The following is a 24,223-nucleotide window of genomic DNA, read 5'->3' as shown; positions in this document are numbered from 1 at the left end:
ATTTTCATACGGTTAACATATCCAACATTTTAGAAGATTGTATTGCCACAGCCTGGCAATATATGCTATTTAAGTATATCAGTAATATGCCAGTTTTGTTTCATTAGAGATTCTACATGAGCGTACCAGTCTTAAAAGTTGTGATGGCTGCTAATTCATGTCTGCTAGCTGTTATTATGTATTAAAATTTAATACAATCAGGAAGGCAAATCAAAGAACTTTTGCTTGGCTTTAAAAATGTGTGCAAGGGACCTATGATTTGAAAAAACCCAAAGGTAAACTTAATCCCCCACTGGCCAGATGCATTTTCTTTGAACATAGGTTTCAATACTGTTTCAGTAAATGTGAGTTTTAAAGGCAAAGAAAAATTAAAGCTATGTCTGTTTATGAGAGACTGTATTGCTTGTTTAGCAAATGGCTATTAATGTTTGTGCTGTAAAATTCAAAATAAAAGTTTTACATTAAATCCAAGTATCTGTAATCATTGTAGAAGTAAAGCCGAAAACAGTATGCACAAAGAGTTTTGAACAGTATTTATGGCAACTGGATTCAGGTTCCAGTCTCTCTGGAGGCGTGGGTTCGAATCCCACCACTGCCAATTTAGGAATGTGAACTGCTGTCGTGCATTTTTAGTGGGAAGAAATAGCCAGGGAATTGTTATGGCTAGGCTTGTATAGGCCCTAGGGCTGATAGCCTAGTACCAACCTATGAACCTATGAACTGGGGAGAAATGGAGAGATTGCCAAGTAATGGGGCACCGGAATGGCTGCATGTGTGTGCGTGTATGTAGGGGGGGCACCGCATTTTGCTTTCATGTACATGTCCAGAAATTTTGCCATGAAAAGTTGGCAACCCTATAAAGGACGGTGCAGTTACAGATGTAGAAAATAAGGATAACTTTATGTAAGCTCTCTTTTACATATTGCATACTGAAAGCTGTGGTAACTCTAACATAAAAGAGCATGAAGACTGCGTTACAAACATTCACTGTGACACTGTATAATCTGCATGGTTTATCACTCAGCCCTGTCAATCATGTAGGCCCCCGCCCATTCATGCGCGAAAATCGCGGTGGGTTACTGTTCTAATACAAAGCACAGTTCACATTTTCTCAGTCACCAATTTAAAAGAGATTAACAGCGGGAGACCTTACATCTGAACCAAAATCAAGGACAGTTAAGAGATGTGACCCGTCCAGTTCAAAACAGTAACTAGTGACCTAGAATAATTATCAGATTCCCGTTTAATACAATTCAGGCTCGTGGGTCGAGCCGGGGCCACCGTTTATCGCAGCAGCATACTGAAGGCAACAGAATTAATTCCAGACGGATTACCAGGCATTTCCCATTAATGGAAAGCAAAAGACCCCCAACACCCACACAGAATACGTATTTATTAAAATAAGCAGAAATGCAATTACCCACGTAGAAGAAACCGAAGGAGGCCTAAACGGCAACGGGGGAGGGGAGGGTTTAAATGTCAAGCAGCTGGAGACCATAAAACAGTAATGATAACTTACGCTGTACCGTCCTGCATGTAGACATTTTGCGTCTGTTCCTTTAAATTCAAGCACAGATAGTAATTACGAAGAATAATTTTTGTTGTCTCTGATTGGCTGGAGGATTCCTCTCTCATCATCACTATCGCTAGGGTTAGCTATTTTTAACCCAACTGGAGAGAAGACTGTTAATTCGTAACTCTACTCTGTAGCAGCTTTCAGGGGGATTATTAAATTTGTTACAAGAATGGGTGATGTGAGTACTAACCGTTTCATGTAGTTTGATATGCTTAAAACCCGCTTTTGCTAAAGCATGCAAGTAATAGCAGTGTTTTTTTTTATTTTAAAGGCTTTGTGTAAACCTAACTGTGTTTAAAATTGTAGAGCCTGTCTAGTGTTGCTAAAAAAATGTTTGTTTTTTTATTGTATTCTCTTGTTTGTGTTTACTGCTGGAGCTATATTCATACGGTGAATGCTCACTCACTCTTATTGGGCTCTGTGTAAGTTTGTAAGAGACCTGAAACTGACTGCTTTCTCTATTCCCATTCACTCCACCCTGAAAGTAAAGGTACCCAATGACTACTAGGTAGGTATCCTGTCACTACTGGAAGATAACATGGCTCAATTCTACTATACCAGAAGTTATCCCAAGGTTGCTCTAGCCATATATTTTAAATGGCTTTTAAGGCGATTGGTTATAACCAATGGTGGTAGCCTTTTTAAATAGGGGGGGGATTACTGTCAGTATCATGATTGTTACTTGGTCTTTTTGACTTGTGGCTTAGTTTTTCTTCTCTTTAGATCTGTGAAACAAACATGTATGTGATTAGGATTTTTCAAGCTGCTCCCACCCCTTTCTTGATTATCTTATTAGGGGGGGGGGGTCGTGTGGAAAGTTCTTGGAAAGTTCTGTTAATTCTCTGGTCACTTTAGATTTGTGGGAGTCTTCTGCCACAGTGTGGTGTAGAGGATATATTGCATTTGTTTGGATCTGTTAATTGCAACAGATTCTAATTTGTGTGTCTTATCCAGGCTGTGAAGTCTTGCGGAACTACTAATTTGCATATAAATGATCTCTGTGACCCTCTATAAATACCTGCTTCTCATTTGCATATAAATGATCTCTGTGACCCTCTATAAATACCTGCTTCTCCTTGTGCATTTTCCATAACTGGGTGGAGGAGGGAGAATTTTAATGTATGGTATTATATTCTGAAATTCCTATAGTTTAGAGGTGACAGTACTTGCATTACTCCTCTGCAGCAAGTAAGAAAATGTAATTTAAGTGCCTCCCTCTGTTAGGAGGCATGAAATAGGCAAGAGAAGTTACAATAAGGTTGATATTATGGTGGTGTTTATCTTATCTAATTACAGCAGTGTCTTATTTATCAGACCTGGTGTTGCTTTGTGGGTGGTGTAATTACAGTAAATGGTAAAATACTGTACCTTGTTTTAACAAGTGCGTTGCCTAAAAGCTTGAAATGACCCCCAACAATGAGAAATAATTGGTCTGCTGATAAAAAAAAAAAAAAAAAGTTTTGAGCAAGAAACAACTTGACTGTACCAAAATGTTGGGAAGGCTACAAAAAGTCTATCTGCAAGGTATTCTCATGCAAGTCTCCAGACTCCCTAGGCCTGGAGTAGGTTGCAGCATTAGAACAAAACTGAAAAATGCATTGAGAACCACTAATTGTGGTAGCCTGTGCTTCCAGTTATTGCTAGCATGGGTCCCAAGAGAAGCTGCTCTTACTGAACAGTTTTAGCAGGAAGTTTAGAAACCCTAAAGTTCAAAGTTACAGGAATAGTCGCAATGCGCACTGCGTAGTGCAGAAGTGCACCTGGACTGTGCAACTCTACAGGAAGGCAATCTATTAAGAGACTGGCTTGACACTAAAGGACAAATAGCTGCATAATAGCAGAAATGTGGAGGTTGTAACTTAAGGTCAACTGACCCACCCCTCTTAAGTGTGCTGGTAGTGAGGTGTTTGGGTCCTGTATTAGGTTTGGGACATATTTGAGAATAAGGAGCTGAGGTTTCTTTGCGAAGTGGATCCTTGGTAAGAATTTTGAGATTGTGATAGCCTCTTCCTCCGTTATGTAAGATGGCAGGCACCAAGGATGCAAGTAAAGGCTTCTTTCTGTAAGAGAAATCATGTAGTATAGATGGAATAGGTGCATAACATTGGAGTCTTGAAGGGGGACCTGGTTTTGTGGTTGTCCCAACTTGTTGAAAGTGGATTGGATTTTTGGCAGTAGTCACACCTTAACTCTGCCTAGTTGGTTTCATATAGCTTCATTAAATTTTGTCAAATTTTTCCTGAAACACATGCTTGGCTATAATATGCTATGATTGCCCTATAACTTCTAATTTTTTTAATGAGAACAAGACTGGGGAGAGATGTGCACAGCAGTCTTGCACAGCTGTTAGGTTGAGGTCTGTTGCCTGCTTTGGTCTCCTGTTCCACCTGCATTGCCATTCAATTTTTGGAGTGGCTCTTCCTCCTCCATCCTCAATCCATTAAGTAATACAGATGGCCTTACAAATTCCACAGTCCCGTTACCTTGTGGCCTGGTTCCTTCACTTGAATGAAGGCCTACTGTGCAGGTGTGGGTTTAACTTCCTCCTCTTTTTGATTCTTTGTGGGAGAACTGACTTTGCAGGTGGGAGAATTTGGGAATTTGGCTTTCTGAACTGTGCTTGGCTTCCCCCAGCCCCAGAAACATTTTTGCCAAGTCTGCAAACATGGCTGATCTCTGTTAGCCTGTGTAAGTGCTGGGAATACATGGTGTTTTTTTCCAAAGTTTCCCAGCACTGTAATTGTGCAAGGTGGTAGCACTGGGAGGGGGGTGTAGAGGACACCTGCTGCAAAAAAAAAAACTTGCCATTTTCAAAACTCATCTTTCAGTGAATGCAGGGTTCAAAAATGATGTGATAGAAGTACAACTGCTGGTAGGTGAAAGTGTGGCCTTTCAAAATATTTAATTATGCAGAGATTATGGGTAAACTGACAATGCTCCCAATTTGATATGGTGTTGGTCTCTGTAGTAGGATGTTGAAGGGAAAGTACCTTTCTAGTGAGGCTGCTTACCTTGAAAGGTGTTTGCTCAGGGAAACTAAACATCCTACAGCAAATTTCTCGGACAGCCAGGAACCTTCTATAGAATTTTCTTAACCTTGCTTTCTGCTCTCAGGGATCCAATGTATATTGCTCACTTGGCCGTCCTAGTTTTGTAGCTTTCTTTGGGAGTATTGTAACAATTTTATGTAAGCAATGTACATTGTGTAAGTGTCATTATTCACTAAAGTGCTAATGCAGCTATAAATTGAGGCATTAAAACAAATTGGCCTGTAGGACTAGCCTGAAGCCATAGGAACCCCATTGAAAAGGTCTGTGGTGTGCTTAAACTGGGGCAGAGCCCTCCCAGTAGTCTGCATTTTGGTCAGTACCAGATTTTTCTTGCAATGCTGTCAAGGTGTGACAGTAACTCTTGGAAATGTGCAAGTGTTTGCTTGCACTGTTTTATCTTGGATGAATATTGTCTGTATTTTTCTGGATTTGGAGTTTTCTGCTTATAAAGGATTTGCCACCTACCAAGTGTCGATTTTTGTCTTGAAACAGCTGCCTTTTATTTTTCATTGAATTTAAATGTGCAAGTGGATTAGACATGATAGCAGCAGTTCTTTAATTTCTCCTGAGCAAGTAAGCTACTATTGTTAGCAGGATCTGAAATGAGGAGTTCTCCAAAATGTTTGGATAATGGATCATTTAACTACAAACTCTTATAGCAGTTTGCTAGCCTGCCATGGTAGCATTTACCTCACTTCTGTGTGCCTCTTTGTGGTTTTCTGGCAAATCACTAAATACCGAAATTGCTGAAATGAATTATTTCAGACTCTGACTTAATCCTTCAGAAAATGCATACCATAGAGGGATATGTCCTTACATCTCCCTATTGGGCTTTGTCCAGGTTTTTCATTAAGATATTGAGGTGTACAATGGTGTGGTGTATAATCTGCTGTGGGACACCTACTGTTGGGACCATTTGGGTATCTACTCCACACTATCATAGCATTTGTATACTGGGAAAGTCTTTACTTGGAACGAGCCAGTTTTCAGTGGAGGCCTGGGAAGAAATGCTCCAGATGCACATATTTGTAATGTAGGAGGAAACTTGTATGATTGCAGGCAGGACATGCAGACTCCACATAGTTTCTTGCCTGGGGTGCCTTCTTGCCTGGGGTGCCTTCTATCTCTTGCTGTGAGGTGACTGTACAAACCCCTGTGCCATCCAGTCCACATCTTTGTATCTTGTGGAAGCTGTCTGTTATGCAAGATTAACTGCTTGATGTAGCACTTTTCAACAATCTAGTTTTCTTGCATCTATTTCAACTGGTATTGGGTGAGAAACTTGTCATTGCTTTGGGGTTGTTTCTAGTGCATCTCTGCCACCTATATCCACCCATAGCCACATGGTGTTGGGCTGTGTTGCTTGCACAATGTCTTAACCACGTTGTCTGAGGGGTGTATATAAGGCACAGTTATATTGCAGCAATATGTGCCAACTGTTTCCAGTTTTACAGAACCTTCATTTCTGTTGGTTTCCCCCACTTTTCTACTGACTTTGTAAGCCAGAACATATAGCTGATTATCTTGAGCTGCCATTGTTGGCCTTTCATCTCTTTATTGAGACTTGCCTCATAATTAGAATCCCATGTTTTCCAAGATTCTGCAGGAAAGAGTACCCTTGCCACACTTTGAGCTCTTGGATTTTCTTTCTTTCATTTTTGCACTCTTCAGTTGCTGCCTAATTTCCTGGTTTAATTTCTGTTCTAATTCCATTCTAAAATGCTCCTGCTAGTTTAAACAAAGGTATCCTCTTGGACTTGGTGCTGTAGAACGTTCACTGTGATTGCAGAACATTCACTGTGATTGCAGAAAACAGTCCTGAGGAACCTGTCTCTGTATAGAGCATGTTGGTATGAACTTGTGTTTTTATATGTATCATTTCTAATAAACACTAAAGTCCTTCTGTAGTTTGGACTGTGTTCTTTTGCCAAAGACAAAATTAATTGCATGAATTTTTATCCCTGGGATTATTCTGGTTCCGCTGCAAGTGGTTTGTTTGCCACTGTAGTATTTAGTATGGATTACAATAGATACAGGTGTAATCTTCAGTGCCCTGTAGTCTGCGCAGAGGACTTGTAATACACCTGTGCAGGATATTGCATTATATACAGGATATTGCAGGGGAGTGTCTCTAGTCTTGGTATGTCATGTGATCTTCCTTCAGTGCCCTGCACTCTGTGCAGAGGACTTCCTGATAATACACCTGTGCAGGATATTCCATTATCAATGTGAAATTCAGAAGGTGAGTTACTGTGGAAGATCTGTTATGTTGCTTGGAGTACCACACTAGGGTAGTCCTGAAGTCTTTGGCATATAGCGAGGCAAACATTGTCGGATGTTCCATGGAAATCTGTGCCAAAAATATTAAATCTGGTGGTGTTTATTCAGTAGAGATCAAGGGTATTAAACACTGCTCATGGGTAGACCAGAAAATGCTTGTATACCTGGGTAAAGTTGGGTGGTATTAGGAAGATGTGTATGCAGAGCAAGTGAAAATGGACTTGCTGAAAGGTGTAACTGACGGAATAAAACAAGGAATCCGCAATGTCAGTCACCTTGACTCCTTTGGGGCAGATTATACATGTTTCAGATGGTGCCCACTGCCAGTGGATAATGGCTCACTAATTCCCTTGAGTGATGGAGGCTTGTAATAGTAGCCATAGATTGCAAAGGTAGTGAAACTGTATTTTGCTAATGGTATTGGCCTGTCTTTGTGGTGCTCAGGGGACTGATCTTGTTGCAGCAAGGGGATTTGTAATGTGTGGCCTACTCGCCTCTCGTTGCATCAAGGGGATTTGTAATGTGTGGCCTACTCGCCTCTCAGGGTTGGGGGAAGTGTGCACTGACCCTGTGCTCATACAAGCTTGAAGGGAAGTCCCTTAAGTATGTACTTTGACAGCCTATTGCACGTCTCTCCCTGGTGCTGTTGTGTGTGTGTGTGGGGTCAACACCCAGTTCAGATACAGGAGATTCTAATGCCATTCATCACTCGTGGTGCTTGGCAAGGATAGAAATATTTTAGGGAGTGATGTCCAGTCCCTGAATGGAATGAAATCAGTGTCTTACCCAGAAAGCTTGTGTATAGTGTGGTGTAATGGCTCTGAAAGAATATAGGTGTAGCTTTTGTTCTGGCCTCCTGATCTCTCAATCCTGTGCACAAGATATTGCACTAAAGGTCAGATTTACTGACTCTTCCAGTGCAAGACAGTTTTACATAAAGATGGGGTGTAGTTGAGCTCCATTGTGTGTGGTAAACTGGCAAATCTCTTGGGGGGGGGGGGGGGGACTAGAATAAAATGCTTGAAGCTACCATGAATAGAGAAGATTGTACTAATTTGCTTCCTGCCAAGCATAAGTCAGTTTCCTAGAGAAAAGGCATTCTCAAAGTCTTGCAAATTCTAATTCAGAAATTGCATTGGCAGGTTGCATGTCAGACCAACTGCAGTCATAATGAATCATTAAGTGCATGTACCATTGTGACTACTAGCCACTGCAGACTAGTCTTGCAGTTAGCAATGTACTACTTGCTAGCAACTCGTGGTTTGAGGGCTGCTTGGCCATTTATTTAACAAAATGCTAGTTACTGCATAGTGGGAGTGCTGCTTAAACTCCTAAAGAGAGAAGGTTAGTCAGGATTGAACTTCATGAAACCACTTTAAGTGCAGTGAACCCTTCAGACTGGTATTGTGAAGAGACTCTACTATGAGATGCATAATTGTCTCAATGTTGCTTTTTTATGGGGGTAACAGGTTTGCAGCCTGAGATGGCAGTTGTACAACTGTAGTGTTGTAACCATGAAAGTGGTTACTTTCTGTATATTTTAGTTTGTACTAAAGTACAAATACAGTATACACACTGCTCCAGTGGCCTACTAGAAAATGAGCAGTCAACTTGTCTAGCTGTATGCTTTCACAACACTATAAGCAAGGAGTCTAGCTTTATACTTTCATGATACTATAAGCAAGGAAGCCTGACCTTTTGAGGCTGAATCCTAGGAGCCTGGCCTTCTATAGTAATTTGTACTGCTATAAGGGTGGGTAAGTGGATCCTTTCATTGCAGGAACAAGGCAGGAGGAGTCTACTGCACTCTGTAAATATGGAGTGCAAGCTGTTGTATAGGTAGAATTTGCAGGAGGAGTCTACTGCACTCTGTAAATATGGAGTGCAAGCTGTTGTATAGGTAGAATTAAGGGAGACTCCTCTTTATAGGAGTAAAAGGCTGAACTAAAGAATAGAGCTGATTCACCTGAAAAGGTGAGAGGAGTGAAGGTGTATATATCTAATTTTGCCACCATGAACTGTGTGCAGATACCTGGGGCAGTGGTATGCAAAGCTTGCCAAAGCCAACTTTGGCTGTATCTGGTCAAATCTGGTTTTGACTCCATAATCTTGACATGACAGATTACTCTTTGCTTTTGCTTGAACTTTACACATCTTTGTAGAGTGCAGTTTCTAAAATACAGTGGTGGCCATTCTGGCCTCTACATTGGTTTAAATAGGGAAACACCCTGGCTTAAATTTGTATTTGTTTGCAGCAAACTTTCAAGCATGAATAATGCAGCCCTATGTACAGTCTCTGCTTCATATGCAGATGTGAAACCTATCTGAAGGGGTTGGTGGTATTTCGGGTGAAGAGTGGTAACTACTCAAAAGGGCAACTAAGTCCTATAGGAAACAATTTTCCAAGAGGATGTTGCTGTCCTAGTGGGACAAGGCAAGAAAAAATTGCTGGCACTCCATTCTTGGAGTAATGTTACCTCCTACTGTTCTCTGTGGTAGCCTATGATCTATTCAACTGTTAGGTTTATTGAGCTTCATAAAAATTCAGTGCTCAGCTTACTCACTCTCTGATGCTGCAGAGAAGCCGTAACTTTTTTTTTTTTCTTTCAATCTGCAGGAGCTGCTGATAATGAAAAACATGAACCTGAAACAAGGGGATAAAATCAAAATCAAAGGAGTTGTCAAGCCAGATGCTAAAGGGTAAAACTGTTATGATTTATATTTTTAAGGGCTGCACTATAGTTGCCTCAAATTTTCTGAAGCTTAGTTAATGGGTAAGCAAATGATTACCAGACTTCTACTTTTGAAATGGTGTACTCTATTGGCTTGTATAACTTGTGACTAATGATGCAAGATTTGGCACCATTATTGCTCTGACAAGGGTTTCATCAGCTCTCAAGACCTGGAAGTGAGCTTTGGAAAACTGTTGGCTTCCTTACCCTGTAACACCCCCTCCCAGTTTCACCTCCTAACTGCTTCAGTGGTGCTCTATCATCTAACTTGTCTAATTGGGTGCAGTCCCTTTGGACTGCAGTGGTTGCAGTTTGGTAGGAGAGGTGGCCTGCTTTCAGCGAAGGCTTGAATTTTTGGGTAGTTGGTCTCTTGGTGTCTCACAGCTGGAGTTCACCTAATAAAAGGACAGTGCATCTGAAAAACGCGTCCATCTGCCTTTTGGTACAATGGGAGTGAAGGCTTTAAGATTGGATTAAGGCGTTAATGGCCTGTGAACCCATTTGTCCTATGGGCATTTGTTTGTCAAGGGACACCGCCCATTAGAAATGTTAGAGACCCCAAACTCATTACCACAACTAACAGAACATGCGACCGGCTCATAACCCAGTGACTGCCCATGCTGTGTAATAGACTTCGCATACATGTCAAGTGGAGCACCTTGCTGACCCTCTTCAAGGGAAATCTTGAGTGAATGGGAAACTAAATTCACCCTGGGGATAACTCCCGTCTACTCAGAGGCACTGGGAACTAAGGTCTGGTAGCACTATGCTAGGGTAATCCTATGGCTAGGCTTGTAAAGACTCCAGAACCATTCACCTAGTACACACCTATGAACTTGGAAAACTGGATCATATAGTATGTAAATGTACCAATAAATAAAGGGAAGGACCTCTGGAAGGAGGACTTCAAGTAGTTGTCACCCCTAATCCTTCTGGGAGTTAACTGCAGAAGTTAAATCCCAGAGTCTGATTCTGGACGTGCACTTGGGTGTATAGTATATCCCTCCATAAACAGGATAAAACCTGCAGGGAGTCTCACAAGGGATAATTGGCTAAGCTTAAAATGGCTCGCAAGGGCAGTTTGCTTAGTACTAATCTATGAACCTATGAATCTATGAACCACAAGGCAGTCTTTGCAGGGGAGGTATGGAGGAACATACCTTAAGCAACTAGCTGAGATGGGTAGGGAATGAGCATCCTGATCTGGTGCTAACCTGACATCTAATTCACTTAGAAAAGTCTCTGTAGTACTGCCCCCTGAACAGCAGGGGGCTATTGTGCAGTAGTGAACATTGAAAGGGGTGGAGTGAGCTCTTTCAGCTTTGCCATCTAAAAGTTAAATGGCTCATCTTTGCTTACAAACCTTATTGGTGATGACGGCCCTGCGTTGATGTGCATCAGGGTTCCAGGCAGGAGAAGCAAAACTTGACATTGCTTTATCACTAGCATAGACCTGTCTAAGACTTTAAGTTTAGCCTGGTCTACAAATTTTTCATCCTTTGCTTTTCTGATGTGATATGTTGACCTTGCAGAAGTTTCCATCTTGGAAAGTATTTTGCAGCCAGCATTTGCTTCAGTTTTCTGTAGCATAAAATGCGAGCTCCTGGGATAGCTTTAATGACACTTTTGCCATTGTGTAAACATTTTCTCCCAAACAGTTTTGCTCTTTCCACATTGTCATGTGGAATTCAATTTTTTAGTCTGTGGCAAACATACCAGCATAAGCATTTGATTCCAGCTTTGCAAACAGCCCTGTATGCCAGTCATATGGTGCAAAACTGAGCTCTGAAATGTTTACCTCTAATCATGAGCACATGGAGTAATATCCTCTCCAGACAGGAAAGGCACCTCTATTGGGGTACTTAAGCCTGGTGATGCCCAACATCCTAGCTGACAGGTTCAGCACAAACTCCCCCCCCCCCTTCCCCACCAAAAGGGCAAATATCTATCCCAGCTGAGTGCTGCCCCCCTGACATCTCAGATGCTCAGGTAAGAGCTGCCCTCTGCAAAGCAAAAAACACAGCATCAATGGGACCAGACGGTGTCCTGGGCTGCGTCCTACATGAACTCCAAGAAGAGCTAAACCCAAACATAAAACTACTGTTCAATCTCAGCCTTACTACAGGATATGTGCCCAAGAGTGGCGCACAGCAACAGTGGTCCCTCTCCATAAAGGTGGTGCCTCAACAGATCCTGGAAACTATCGCCCCATAAGCCTGACTAGCTTTGTCTGCAAAGCTATGGAAAGGATCATTGTGGACCTAATAAAGATATTGGGGACCTACAGACACTGGATCCTACCCAGTTCGGCTTTAAGGGCAGATCCTGCCTCTTAAACCTGGTTGATTTCTTTGAAACAGTCACCAAGGCCATTGACGAGGGGAAGGTGGTCCACAAGCCTACCTGGACCTCACAAAAGCCTTCGATACAATACCCCACACGGGCATTATAAATAAGCTCACCAGCTTAAATATAACCCCCAATGTCACTAGATGGATTGCAAACTGGCTTGAGGACAGAACCCACATGGTTAGAATTGCTGGAGTTACAAGTGGTGCCCCACAAGGCTCAGTCCTGGGACCTCTCTTGTTCGGTATATATTTCTCGGAGGTACAGGCCAACACGGAAGGACTGTGGCTGACCAAGTTTGCAGATGACTGCAAACTGGGTGCCATAATCGACTCCAGCCGACACAAGCATCCTCCATAGGGGCCTCATAGAAACGGACAACTGGTGCCAGAGCCATGGCCTCATGCTAAATGCCAAAAAGGTGTATAGTCATCCCCTTTGGCAAAAACAGTGCCCACAAATTACCACATGGGTGGTAATCCATTAAGTACAGTAGAAGTAATTAGGGACTTGGGGACCCAAGTTGATGGCAATCTCTCATTTGACAACCACATAGCCAAAGTGGTTATAAAACATTTATATAACCCACCTAATCATGAAGGGATTCACATCTAGATCAGGGGAGGTCATCGTGCCTCTTTACTCATCCCTTATCAGGCCCATAATTGAGTACAATGCCCCTTTCTGGATGTACCTTAGACACCTGCAGCAACTGGAAAGACCCCAAAAGTACCTCACCAAGAGGATCAGAGGGCTCAAACAGATGCCATATGCTGCCCGGTTAAAGAAACTCCAGCTCTACTCAGTGGCATACCGCCTGTTCAGAGGCGATCTGTGCCTGACATATAAAGCCATGTCCAACCTGGAATTAATGGACATGCTGCACCTCAGAAAATCCAAATCCCATAGAGCTACACGCTCGAGACTTGAACCTCAGCACTAAAATAGACATGTTGGAGGGACAGATTCATAACCCAGATGCTCCCTTCACTCCCAGGCCAGGTTAGGCAGAGTCCCTCATTTCCTCTCCCACGAGGAATCTTGAGTGGATGGGAGATTGTAGGTTTACCCTGGGTATCACTTGTATCACTTCTGTCACTGTTTGACAGAGGCACAGTATACTAACCTCGAAAGAACATAGCAAAATTAACACATTCTGGCTAGGCTTATAAATTCCCTAGGGCAGATAGCCTAGTATGAACCTAAACAATATACAGCTAGGCACTGCCACCTTCTGGGGCACTTCATCCCAATACCCAAGGTGAAGAAATAACTGAACAGGTCAGATAAAGGCAGGAACACTAAACATGCATATGGGTGCAAATGAAAGCACTTGCTATAATTCTGTGAAGTCACTTCTTTTTGAGATGTACCCTGGATTCCTGGAATAGGCCATCATGCTAGTCACTTGCATACAAGCTCTTTGTGTTTTTTTTTTTTTTTTTTTTTTTTTTTTTCTGTTCCTTGTCTGGCAAATCATCATTGAAGAGTTCACTAAATGTTAATATCCTTAAAATGCATGCTTTCTGTTCCAGCAAATCCTACAAAGGTTAAAATCATTAAGACTTAAGCCTTTGTCCAGATTTCTTGTACTTGGTGTGGTGGTACACATGGACCTTTAGCTATTGTTCATTGGGTGCCTTGGACCTTGTCTGGCTAAACCAAAGATGTGCTGCTGAATAAAAAGTCTTGTGCATGTTGGTGTGATTTCTGTGGTTTAGTAGACTAGCTGCTTTGTTGCCTTTGTGTCTGGCATCAATGTCCTTTTGTGTGTTGAAGCTGTGGTCAACTGGCTGCTGGAGTAAATGCAACCCTTGCTGGATACTAGCATGATTTTCCTGAAAAGTGTGTGTCTCTGTGGATCTCTGGCGTGTGTGGCTTCCTAATTGAAACTTCATTTATGATTCTGTAGTTTGGCTGGAAGAGGAAAGCTAATGTATAGCTGGCTGTTGCCAGCTAATTTCTCACATGGTGAGAAAACCAGTCAGCTGACGGGGAAGCAGTCAGTTTCACTGTTATCTGAACTCCTGAGGTATCTTTGCATTGAATGACTGTGCAGTTTTTCCCAGTTACACCCCCCCCCCCCCCCAGTGATGGGATTTTTAGGTGGCTACTTAGCTGGTTAAAACTTAGCCAAGGGACCCATTGCCATGCTGTCGAAGATGGTAGGTGGCCCTTGTACCAAGGATATAATGTAAGCAAGGTACTTGGGCTTTTTCCCCTGAAGTCTTGATATTGGGCCACACCTGCCAGCAGTGGTTCTTTCAGTCATTTATGTCCTATGATGCCCTGTTGCAGACATTTTATCACACACATGCAGAGATAATGATTTCTCCTGTGGGATGTCATTGCTACATACCTGCCACTTCTCTCCAGTTGGCCCCAAGAATATTTCCAGCCCAGATTGTACTTTGACACACAGATCAGCTGAAGCTTATTTCCTTGCACACATTGTGGGGGTCTGGCCACTCAAACCTGTGAACCACAGCAGTACACTGAGGTTTTCCTTAATGTCACTTCAAGCCACTTGAAACTTAATTGACATCCTTTTTTATAAGGGGTGTTTCCAGTAGCTATTTGAGCAGGACAAAGTTTTCATGGTGTTGAAGTTTCATTCGTTCTCTGCAAGATAACTGCCAGTCTTTATCTTCTAGATGGTTGTGATCCAACTCTGACAAGTGACTTGAGGTGTGGCCCTTGTCAGTGATTCATTTGTGTGTTTGGGGCGATACCCTCTTTCCCACTCAGCCAGATTGTGAAACTTTCCAGGCCCTGTTAGTGTTCAATCAAGACCCAGAACAAATAGAAGTTGCATATTTCCATGTAATTACAATTGGGACTGTGAAATACAGAAAGCCGAGCTGGTTACTGTGCCTTGATGCACTTGAAAATCATGAAATATGCAACTGTATATTACACGACAGCATAGCTGTCCTCATGTATGCAATTCAACAGATGGTACATGTACATTTGCTTTTTACTGGTTGCTGGTGTTCTAACATGAGGCACTAAGGGAAGCTTTGAGGTCCTGAAGAACTTCAGATGTTCTGTACTCTATGAATAGCATGTACATCGGTGGTCAGTCTGACCATGGACCAAACCAGTGGCTTCCAGTTGGCACCTATAAAATTTTTATATAGGACCTAGGCTAATTACCATGCATCCCAAATCTGACAGTTCCGATACCATTTATGTAAGCATGGGCCTGGGAGATCCATTTACAGGTCTAACAGGTAATCTTGGTACTGTTTGTGGATATGTAGGAGGCCCATCAGAGTAGGGTTTGACTGCCCTGTATGCCAGGCATAGAGCTCCCCTCAAAAGCCTGTAGGAGACCGAATACATAGGTTGGTACTAGGCTATCTGCCAATTCCCTGGCTATTTCTTCACACGCTATTTACTTCCCTGGACCCTTGTCTAGCAGGGCGACTGACGTGATCCCCAGGGTGAATTTCCTTTCTCCCATCCAATCGTCAAGGTTCCTTTTGAAGAGGACCAATGAGGCACTCTGCTCGACATGTATGGGCAATCTATTCGAGTCTGGAGTCTCTGGGTCAGGAACCTATCCCTCCAGCATGTTTTGTTTATTGTGATGACTAGGTTTAGATCCCTGGAGCGTGTGGCTCTGAGGGATTGGGATTTTCTTTAAGTGTAGCATGTCCAACAGCTCTGGGTTTGACATGGCCTTGTACGTTAAGCAAAGATTGCCTCCTGAGTAGACAATGTGCGACCAGAGTATAGCTGGACTTTTTAAGGCAGTCAGCATAGGGCATCTGCTTTAGGCGTGTGATTCTTTAGTGAGGTATTTCTGTGGCCTTTCCAGTTGTTGCAGATGTCTTGAGAGGTACATACCAAATGGGGCATTGTATTCTATAATGGGTCTGAGGGATGAGTACAGTGGGACAATGACCTTTTTTCAGATGAAAAGCCCTTGGTGATGAGGTGTGCCACAGGATTTCCTGAACTGTTGTGGCGATGTGGTTATCGAAGGTGAGACCACTGTCCACCTGTGTCCCTAAGTCTCTTATCAAACTTTCGGTGTTTAGTGTACTGCCACCTATATAGTAATTCACAGATGTTTTTCCTAAAGGGGATAACTATACATTTCTTGGCGTTGAGCTTGAGCCCATGACTGTGGCACCAAGCATCTGTTTCTGTAAGGCCCTTTTGTAGAGTATCCACATTTGGGGATTCAATAATGGCTCCCAGTTTGCAGTCATCTGCGAACTTTGTTATCCAGAGTCCTGTAGTGCTGGCCTGTACTTCAGAGAAGTAGATGCCAAACAAGAGCTGTCCCAGGACTGAACCCTGAGGTACTCCACGTCTGGAGCTGGATTTGGAGTCTGCTACTTTTACAATGTAGGTTCTATCAGTAAGCCAGTTAGCAACCCATTGGGTGATGTAGGGATTAATGCCCAGCTTAGTAAGTATCTATGATTCCAGAGTGGGGAATGGTGTCGAAGGCCTTGGCAAGGTCTAGATGGGCTGTGTGGACCACCTTACCCTTGCCCATGGCTCTGGAGACTGTTTCGAAGAAGTCAATCAAGTTCAGGAGACAAGGTTTGAAGGTTGCCAATGTCTTTGTTTATAAATTCCATGATACGCTCCATGGCCTTGCAGATGAGGCTAGTCAGACTGATGGGACGGTAGTTTCTGGGATCAAAGGTGGATCCCCCCCCCCCCTTGTGGAGTGGGCTAACTAGCTGTGTGCCACTCAGTGGGCACAACCTGAGGTGAGGCTATGATAAAACATGACATGGGTGAGGTGCCAGTTCATATTTTAGTTCATGTAGTACACTGCCCGGGATATCATCTGGTCCCATGGATGCTGTATTCTTAGCTTTGGAGAGTGCGTTTACCTGTTTTGGCCATTATTACTGGAATTTGGCAATCTTCCGGTATTGAGATGGGCTGTTTAGGGGGGTGAGAGGGGTGAAGTTGGCACTGAATTGATCTGCCAGGATATTGGCAATATCCTTGGGATCAGTATATTTAATGCCATTTGGCTTGGAGCAGATCTGAGCATTGCCATTTAGATTCTTGACAGTTATAGAATGCCTCGTCTTTGGAATCTTTGGCAACTTTATTTTCGTAACTAGCTTTGGAGGATTTTGAGGGATCTCAGTTTCTTACTGAGGCTGGTAAAGTTTTTTGTATCCTGGGATTTTCCTCTTTTCTGCAACAGTTTCTTTTGTTAAGTTGTTTATGGCAGGGGACCACCAGATTGGCTTCTTTTTTTGGATGAGAGCATCTTGGCTCTATTTGGGATATTTATGCATGAGTGGATGTGCTTGTACAGTGCCTTAGTGTAGGATTCGGCAGTTGAACTTTCAGCTCCCGTCTGCATGGGTGTCGTGAAGTTTGTCACTTCTGACTTGGCTCTGGAGAAGTTTTTTATGGAAGTTTCCTTACTGGGGGGGTGGGATGTGGATGTTAAGGGTGATTAGCTTATGGTCAGATGTGACTAACAAGGGGGTTACCATAGTTGTGGAGCATCTATTTCCCATGTTGGTAATGACCAGGTCTAGGATATTGGAGCCCCTGGTGGGACTAGGGATTAGTTGATCCAGGGAGTTTAAATTTATGAATTCCAAAAACTGTTGGGCAAAGGTGTTGGTACATGAGTAGCTTTCCCAGTTAATGGCAGGGTAGTTGAAATCACCCAGTATTAGGGTGTTTGGTTCCATCTTAATATTTTCCAGTATGTTTAGAAAGGTAGTGAGAATCTTGGGGTATGGTGGGGGATCTGTAGCGAGCTACAATTTGGATTGCAGTCGTGTTGCACCTGGAGAATTTCAGACTCATTGTGTTGGGCAACTAGCCTGGTGGTGTGAATATTGACACTCCTCCACCTTTAGTGTTTCAGTCCTGCTTTAGTGGCCGAAGTGTGGTAAGAGTTGTAGCCTGGTATTGCAGGGGTGCTCTCTGGAGCCTTGAACCAACCGGGTCTCTGTTACTGCACAGATATCCATGTTCTCCATTTTTAGGAGTGCCTCGAGTGCATTTTTGAGGTTTAGACTGCTAGCATCGAGTAGCATTACCTTCAGATTTTGCATGCTTGTACCTGTTATGGCGGTGGTTTTGTTCTTTGAACTTTGCCTAAAAAAGGCACTATAGGGGTGGCAAGAGCCTTGGCCAGTAACCTGAATCCCAGAGGCGACAGGTGCAGACCATCTCTGGCAAAGCATCGTGGTCTGTCATTGTCGTCCCAGGCAGACTGATACTGGATCCCCTTTGAACACCAGAAGCTTAGCCAATTGTTTAAGTCTATCATTTTGTCCTTATTGTGGTATCCTTCTGGGCGAAGGCAGGATGCTACTCTGGGTAGGGTCATACCTGCCTGGGCCACATGATCAGAGAGCTCATGTAGTCCAGGGAGGTACGTTTCAAGTCATTCACTCCAACATGGACAATGACAGAGTCCTGTTTGTACTTGTTGTGGAGTGACTTGAGTGCATGCATTATGTGGCAGATCCTGGCACCAGACAGGCAGCTGACTGTAATTTCTCCTTGTTCAACCTGGTGAGAGGGACATCAGTGTGCTGGACTATAGTCACCTATGACTTAAGTGTTGGGTACATTGTCTTGCCTTGGGGCTGTTGCTGGGTGGCACAGGTGTTTTGAACTATGACACTATAGTTGTGATTGGTCTTTGCATTTCAGCTTAAGAGGTTCTTGTTGCTTGGGCAGGTTACAGTTAAGGGCCTCTGCATATGTGGATTTAGTGTTGCTATATGTGGGTGTTGGTGGTGTGGGTTTAGAAGGGCTATGTGTTGCTTGAGGTGTAGTGTGGGTGTTAACCTTCTCTTGACTGTCTAGCACAATCTTGGGTGGAGAGCTTTGCTTCCATTTTGGCTATGTAAGTGCATCTCACAGGTTGTAGTGTTGGGTGGTAGGAGGAGAGGGTTGTCTGTGTACATGAGGCAATTGCTGCATTGCCTCAGTATGCCCAGATTCACCAGGTGGACAGGAGAAATAACCAGAAGCTGACCCTTGGACATGTCTATATTTAAGTACAGGAGCTGTCTTCCCTTACCTTAGCAAGGTACTTTGCAATTGTAGGCTGTTTAGTGCCTACTATTAATTTCTCCTTCAGGAGAGTTGAGTGCTTGTATCTGTTTAAGGCTTCCTAGTGCTTTCCAGCAGGTATTGGTATTAGAAAGGGCTAGTCAAAGGGATGCTTAAAAGTAAGATGAAGAAAAAAATGCACACTGCAGTGTGCACTAGAGAAGGTAGACGTGAAAGTAGGTAACTTGAGGGATAGGGTCTTGAGGCAGTCTGCATAGGACATATTACTTGCACCCTGTATTTTGGTGAGGGACCTCTGGATGTTCAGTTGTGTATGCCTGATTAGGTGCATTGTACTCGATGGGTCTGAATGCTGAATACAGTTCCTCACCACTGTAGACTGTGATAAAAGGCTAGATTACAATCCATGTCTCTGGTTACCAGGGATGGATCACTTGATACGGTTATGCATTTCTTGGCATTTAGTTTTAGTTCATGGCTCTTGACACTAGTTGCCAGCCCCTTCTGAAAAACATTCTGCATCAGTGTGAGATTCAATGACTGCTCCTAATTTGCAATCTTATGCAAATTTGGACAGACCCCTGATGGTGGCCCTTACTTCTGAGAAGTAAATGCCAAGGAGCAGTCCCAAGGACTGGTCCCTGAGAATCTATTGAGTCCAGTGTCTAGAGGCTTAATATTTCTATTTTATCATTTCCATGGCTTTACATACAAGACTAGTGAGACTTGTGGGTCTGTAGTTTCCAGCATCTGTAGATGGCCCACCTTTGTGCAAAGGTATGACTGTTGTCTTTCTCTAGTCATGAGACGCAGCCTGTTTGGAGGCTACAGTTTAATTCCAGAGGCCCTGATAGGTCATGTTTCATGCTATTTAGAAGGCATCCTGGGATATTGTCTGGGCCCATTAATCCAGTGTTCTTGGTCTTGGAGAGAGCATTAAGGATCTGTTCCTAGTAATAGTAGGGAGGGGGGGGGTTATATTTGACATTTCCTAAGAGAAGGTTGAGGGGGGAGTAAAACTGGAGCTACCAGGGGGGTTATCTTCTGGTTCAGTATCGGTGGCTGCATTTACAATGAGCTCTGCACACAATTGTGTATTACCTTTGAGGTTGCAGACCTGGCTAAAGAATGCTTTCTAGTTGTCCTTCGCCTAGGAGGCCAAACTTAACCTCAGATTTGGCTTTGGTAGACTTGTCCTAGGAGTGCTTTAATCCTTCTGGGTGTTGCACCTCCTAATTTTTGCTATGATTTTCTTCCTGTTGTACATCCCAATTGCTTTTGATTCCACCAGGGTGACTTGTACTTCTGGTGGGTACAGCTGTCTTTGTGCAGCTATTAACATGCTTGTACAAGGCTTCTGTGAACCGTTCTACATAGGCAGAAGTGTTCTCAGGGTTTATAGGGGCTTGAAATTTTGCCAGCTCCTCACTTGATAGCAGGAGGTTAGCCTTGGAATAGTTCCTGAATATTCTGCTTGAGCTGGAGGCCCAGATTCTCTTTACATCCAAGAGAACATTTTGTGGTCTGACTTTACTAGGGAAGGGATGTGCAGCACTCCCCATATTGGTGGGGACCAAATCAGTATGGTTGCACCCCTGGTTGGTGTTGACTTCAGGGAGTTTTACAAAAAATTGGAATCTTTGCATCTACATTTGATGTCCTATAAGATTATAATAGTTGGGATAATTAAGTTGTCCAGTAATGCTGTTGGGTTGGATGGTTAGTGTTTCTAGAGTTGGAATACATGGTATGTGTTGGGTCCTAGAGGGGGACCTATAGCTTTCAAGGAAGCGGTATTGGATTTTAGCTATGATTTGAACATGGAGCAGCTGAAGTGCATTGTCCTGTTTTGAATCTGCCTTTAAGTATATTTATGTAAATGGACACCACCTTATAGTCCCTGCCATGTCAGAAGTACTTTGGCATTTGCCTAAAGCACTATGGGGAACTAATATTTGAAAGCCTAGAGGGGAGAGGTGCAGACCATCCCTGGCAGTCTCCTTCCATGCTGACAAATTGCACCCACTTAGAATGGTACCAGAAACTAGGCCAATTGGTTTTCTTTTGTAGCATCATCCTTGGCGAAGGTAAAATCCTGCTCGGTGCACTAGGTTAATACCAGCTTGATGTGGACTTTCTGGGAGCTCTGATGCCCCTCTCCATATAGTCTGGGGAAGTAGGTCCCACTTACTCCCACATGGGACTGATCATATTGGTAATTGTGGTCCATTAACATGAGTGCATCTGTAATGTGGCGGATCCTACCCCCTGATAAGTAACTGACCATAACTTTCTCCTTACTCAGCCTGGTGAGAGGGACATCAGTGTGTCTTTCAATGGAGTCTCCAATGAATAATGTTGGATTGTGGCTTGCCTTATGGGCTTAGCAGTAGAGGCTCCATGAGATGTAGCTCTGGGTTGTGGGTGATTTGAGGCTGCTGAGGGTATTTGTTGCCTCCTTAGTCTAGGCGGTCTTTGTGGTTTAGCAAAGTTGCATGCAAGTGCCTCAGTATGTGGGTCTGTCTGCTATGACTTGTGCGTGATGTGTGCAGCATGTGTACTACTGAACCTTATTGACATTAGAAGTACTTTTTTTTTTTTTTTTTTTTTTTTTGTTTTGCCTCTGACATGTAAATCTCACATACCATTGACTGGCTCAGTAAACCTGAGGCAGTTTCTACATTTTCCTCAGGATGCTCATATCACCAAACCAGAAATGGTAGGAAATGTCACTGCAAAACAAGTTGTCCTGTGTGCAACTAGATATTAGAGAAATGTCAGTTGTGCCTTTTATAGGAAAAATGTCATGTGTAGGGAAGTAGTTCTATGACTACCATAGCACTAAACAGTGGAAGTTCTGTGGAAGATGCCTTATGGATTATCATTGGAAGAAATGCAATAAGGCAATTTAAGGGAGTAGGGTTGAGGCTCCACCCTGCAGCAGTAGCAGCAAAACTACTTTAATCAAAAGTCTTGTGGTGTAGGTGGTATACTTGACTGGATGTTTTCTGAGCTTCTGTTGGGGACTTACTGAGACGAATAGAGGTCTAAAAGTAATCTGCACCTTTCCCATGGGGTCTGGTCAGGATGTTGCATCAGAGATGGCCTTGGGTCTTGAATCCTTTCCTGCTTACTGTGATCCATTGCCTGCAACTTCATAAATATCCTCTGTCTAGGTTCCAGTACCATACAGTAGTGCTGACTACACATTATTTTCAGTTTCTTTGGCATTCTTCTGCAACTACATCTGCTCATTGGCTGCAATACCTGAAGTTAAGATGTTTTCCATATATGTTCTTTGGTTCACTACCACTAGGACTCTTACGAGCCTGACTGATCCCAAACCATTTGGGTCCAGAGTATCATGGGCTCCTTGTATGAGAGGGGTAGGGCATGTTAGTAACAAGGCAAGGATTTGTTTGGGGAATGGTAGGTGGGCAAAGATCCCTCTCAGCAGCCTGTAGGACCGTGTATTTATATCCTGAATTCTTCTGGTGGAAAATGGTGAGCCAGAGGCCTATAACCACCTACTCCACTTTGAGCAGGAGTGGGCCCAGCCCTCAGACCTTTGGTACTCGCTGATGAGTGGCCTCTCTGTAGAGGTGGGTTCACTGATCCTGACTTCTTGGGTGCTGCAGTGCAAAAAGTTAATATGGCTGCAAATTATGGGAATATCACCTCCTAATTTTAGAAATGTATATCCAAGTGCTCTACTAGAGCATGGCATTGCACTTCTGCGACGTACATGTAGAAAAGGCTTGCAGCTTTCCATGATGGTAGATTGGGCCCTTTAGAAAGGAAGAGCAAGTTGCAATGTTTTAAGCTCCATTGGCAAATTCATAATCGCCCCCAGAAGCAGAATGGGAGATCTGAGTTGGTATGGCAAGTGATGTACATGACTTGATGCATTGCACTTGTGGGTGGACATGTTAGTTTCTGGTTTACTATTGTCATCCACTAACATTTCAACAGTGAAACCTATAACCTTGGGAGGCAGTCCAGCAGTTCTGTGTGGTGTGTTTGTTTGTTTTTTGTTTGTTTGTTTTTTTTTTTTTTTTTTTTTGTGCAGAAGGAAAGATTTGAGGATAGGAGCCTGTATGACTTCATAGGTGTCTGGGCTTTGCTACCCACCAGCATTCTATTCACAAATAGTAAAAAAGCAGAGCCAAGTGGCCTCTTGTGCTTCTGAAGATGTTCCTGCTGATCACTGTTACAGTAGCTTTAGTTATACTGTTTGGGCTATAGCCTCATTGGGGAAACAATGGCCTGCCAGCTTCCAGAGCTTTGCAAAAAGGATTCTTAACTCCTAGTTTCTGCAGAAAGCAGAATAGTCACTTCAAAATGCAGGTAAACTGATTATTTGGAACGCTTCAGGAGACCTTGTAACCCCCTACCACCCTGGTCCCATTTTTCCCCAAAGTCAAAACCATTTTGGTAAGTTTCGGACAAATGGGCTCATCCATCATAAAGGTGGCAGTGGAAAGAATCATTGTACTTGTTGGAGCAATAGTTTTTCAGAGGGATAAAGTGTAGGGTGTAACTGACACTAAAGACTGACAAGCAGATGGCAATGCTTGCCCTGATCAAGACACTCTACTCTCAGAATTCTTTGGTCCCTGGGACCTGTTACAGACTGCATCAAGTTTTACATGAACAAGGTCCTACTCCCTTTGTAGACTAGCTACGTTGGCTTTTGATGTGGCTTCACAGCACAGTCTCACTCTACAGGCATCCTATATCACCAAAATTGTGAGACGGATAAGCTGAGTAGGACCAGGGCAGACCCATGTGAATGGATCAGGGGGCCAGTTCTCAAGTAGCCCGCTTTGTTCAGACTGGGCAGTCAATTGGCAAGATTCTCTTCTGCAAGATGGGATGCCTTTTTTCCTTGTACTGAATGTTCTTTATACTTTCCACTGCTTCCACTAATATCTTTGAGTATTCCTGAAGATTCAGAAGGAATCCCCAGGTCAGACTCACTTCTGTCCAGGCAACTGTTTCTCCCTTTTCGAAATTGCAAAGGGCAGCTATCAAGCTTTTTCATATTTATTTTACACAAGAACAGGTGTGTTTGAATCCTGACAAAAAGTTCATCTGCCATTTCAGCTTGTCTGCCCATGGATCCTCCTTTCAGTGCAGTCTCAGTGTATTTGAAAGGAATTTTACACGGAGGCCTCAAGTAAACCAGTGGCCTCTCCTTGGGACAA

The 24,223-nt window shown here is 43.2% G+C and overlaps 1 protein-coding gene across 1 annotated transcript in view; it reads left to right on the top strand.

The window, feature by feature from the left end:
• The first annotated feature begins 1,557 nt into the window (after positions 1 to 1,557).
• LOC122794646 (16 kDa beta-galactoside-binding lectin-like) overlaps positions 1,558 to 24,223 on the top strand; it is a 54,378-nt gene continuing 31,712 nt past the window's right edge. The window contains exons 1-2 of the mRNA XM_044063251.1: positions 1,558 to 1,754; positions 9,524 to 9,606. Of these exons, the coding sequence (XP_043919186.1) occupies positions 1,746 to 1,754; positions 9,524 to 9,606 (92 nt within the window). The 5' untranslated portion in view covers positions 1,558 to 1,745. The remainder of the gene's footprint in view (positions 1,755 to 9,523; positions 9,607 to 24,223) is intronic.

This window comes from Protopterus annectens, chromosome 1.part0, assembly GCF_019279795.1.
Source record: "Protopterus annectens isolate FY-2018-M chromosome 1.part0, PAN1.0, whole genome shotgun sequence".
NCBI lineage: Eukaryota > Metazoa > Chordata > Ceratodontiformes > Protopteridae > Protopterus > Protopterus annectens.
Note: the sequence above shows the minus strand (reverse complement) of the source record. Positions and strands in the feature narration are given on the sequence as shown.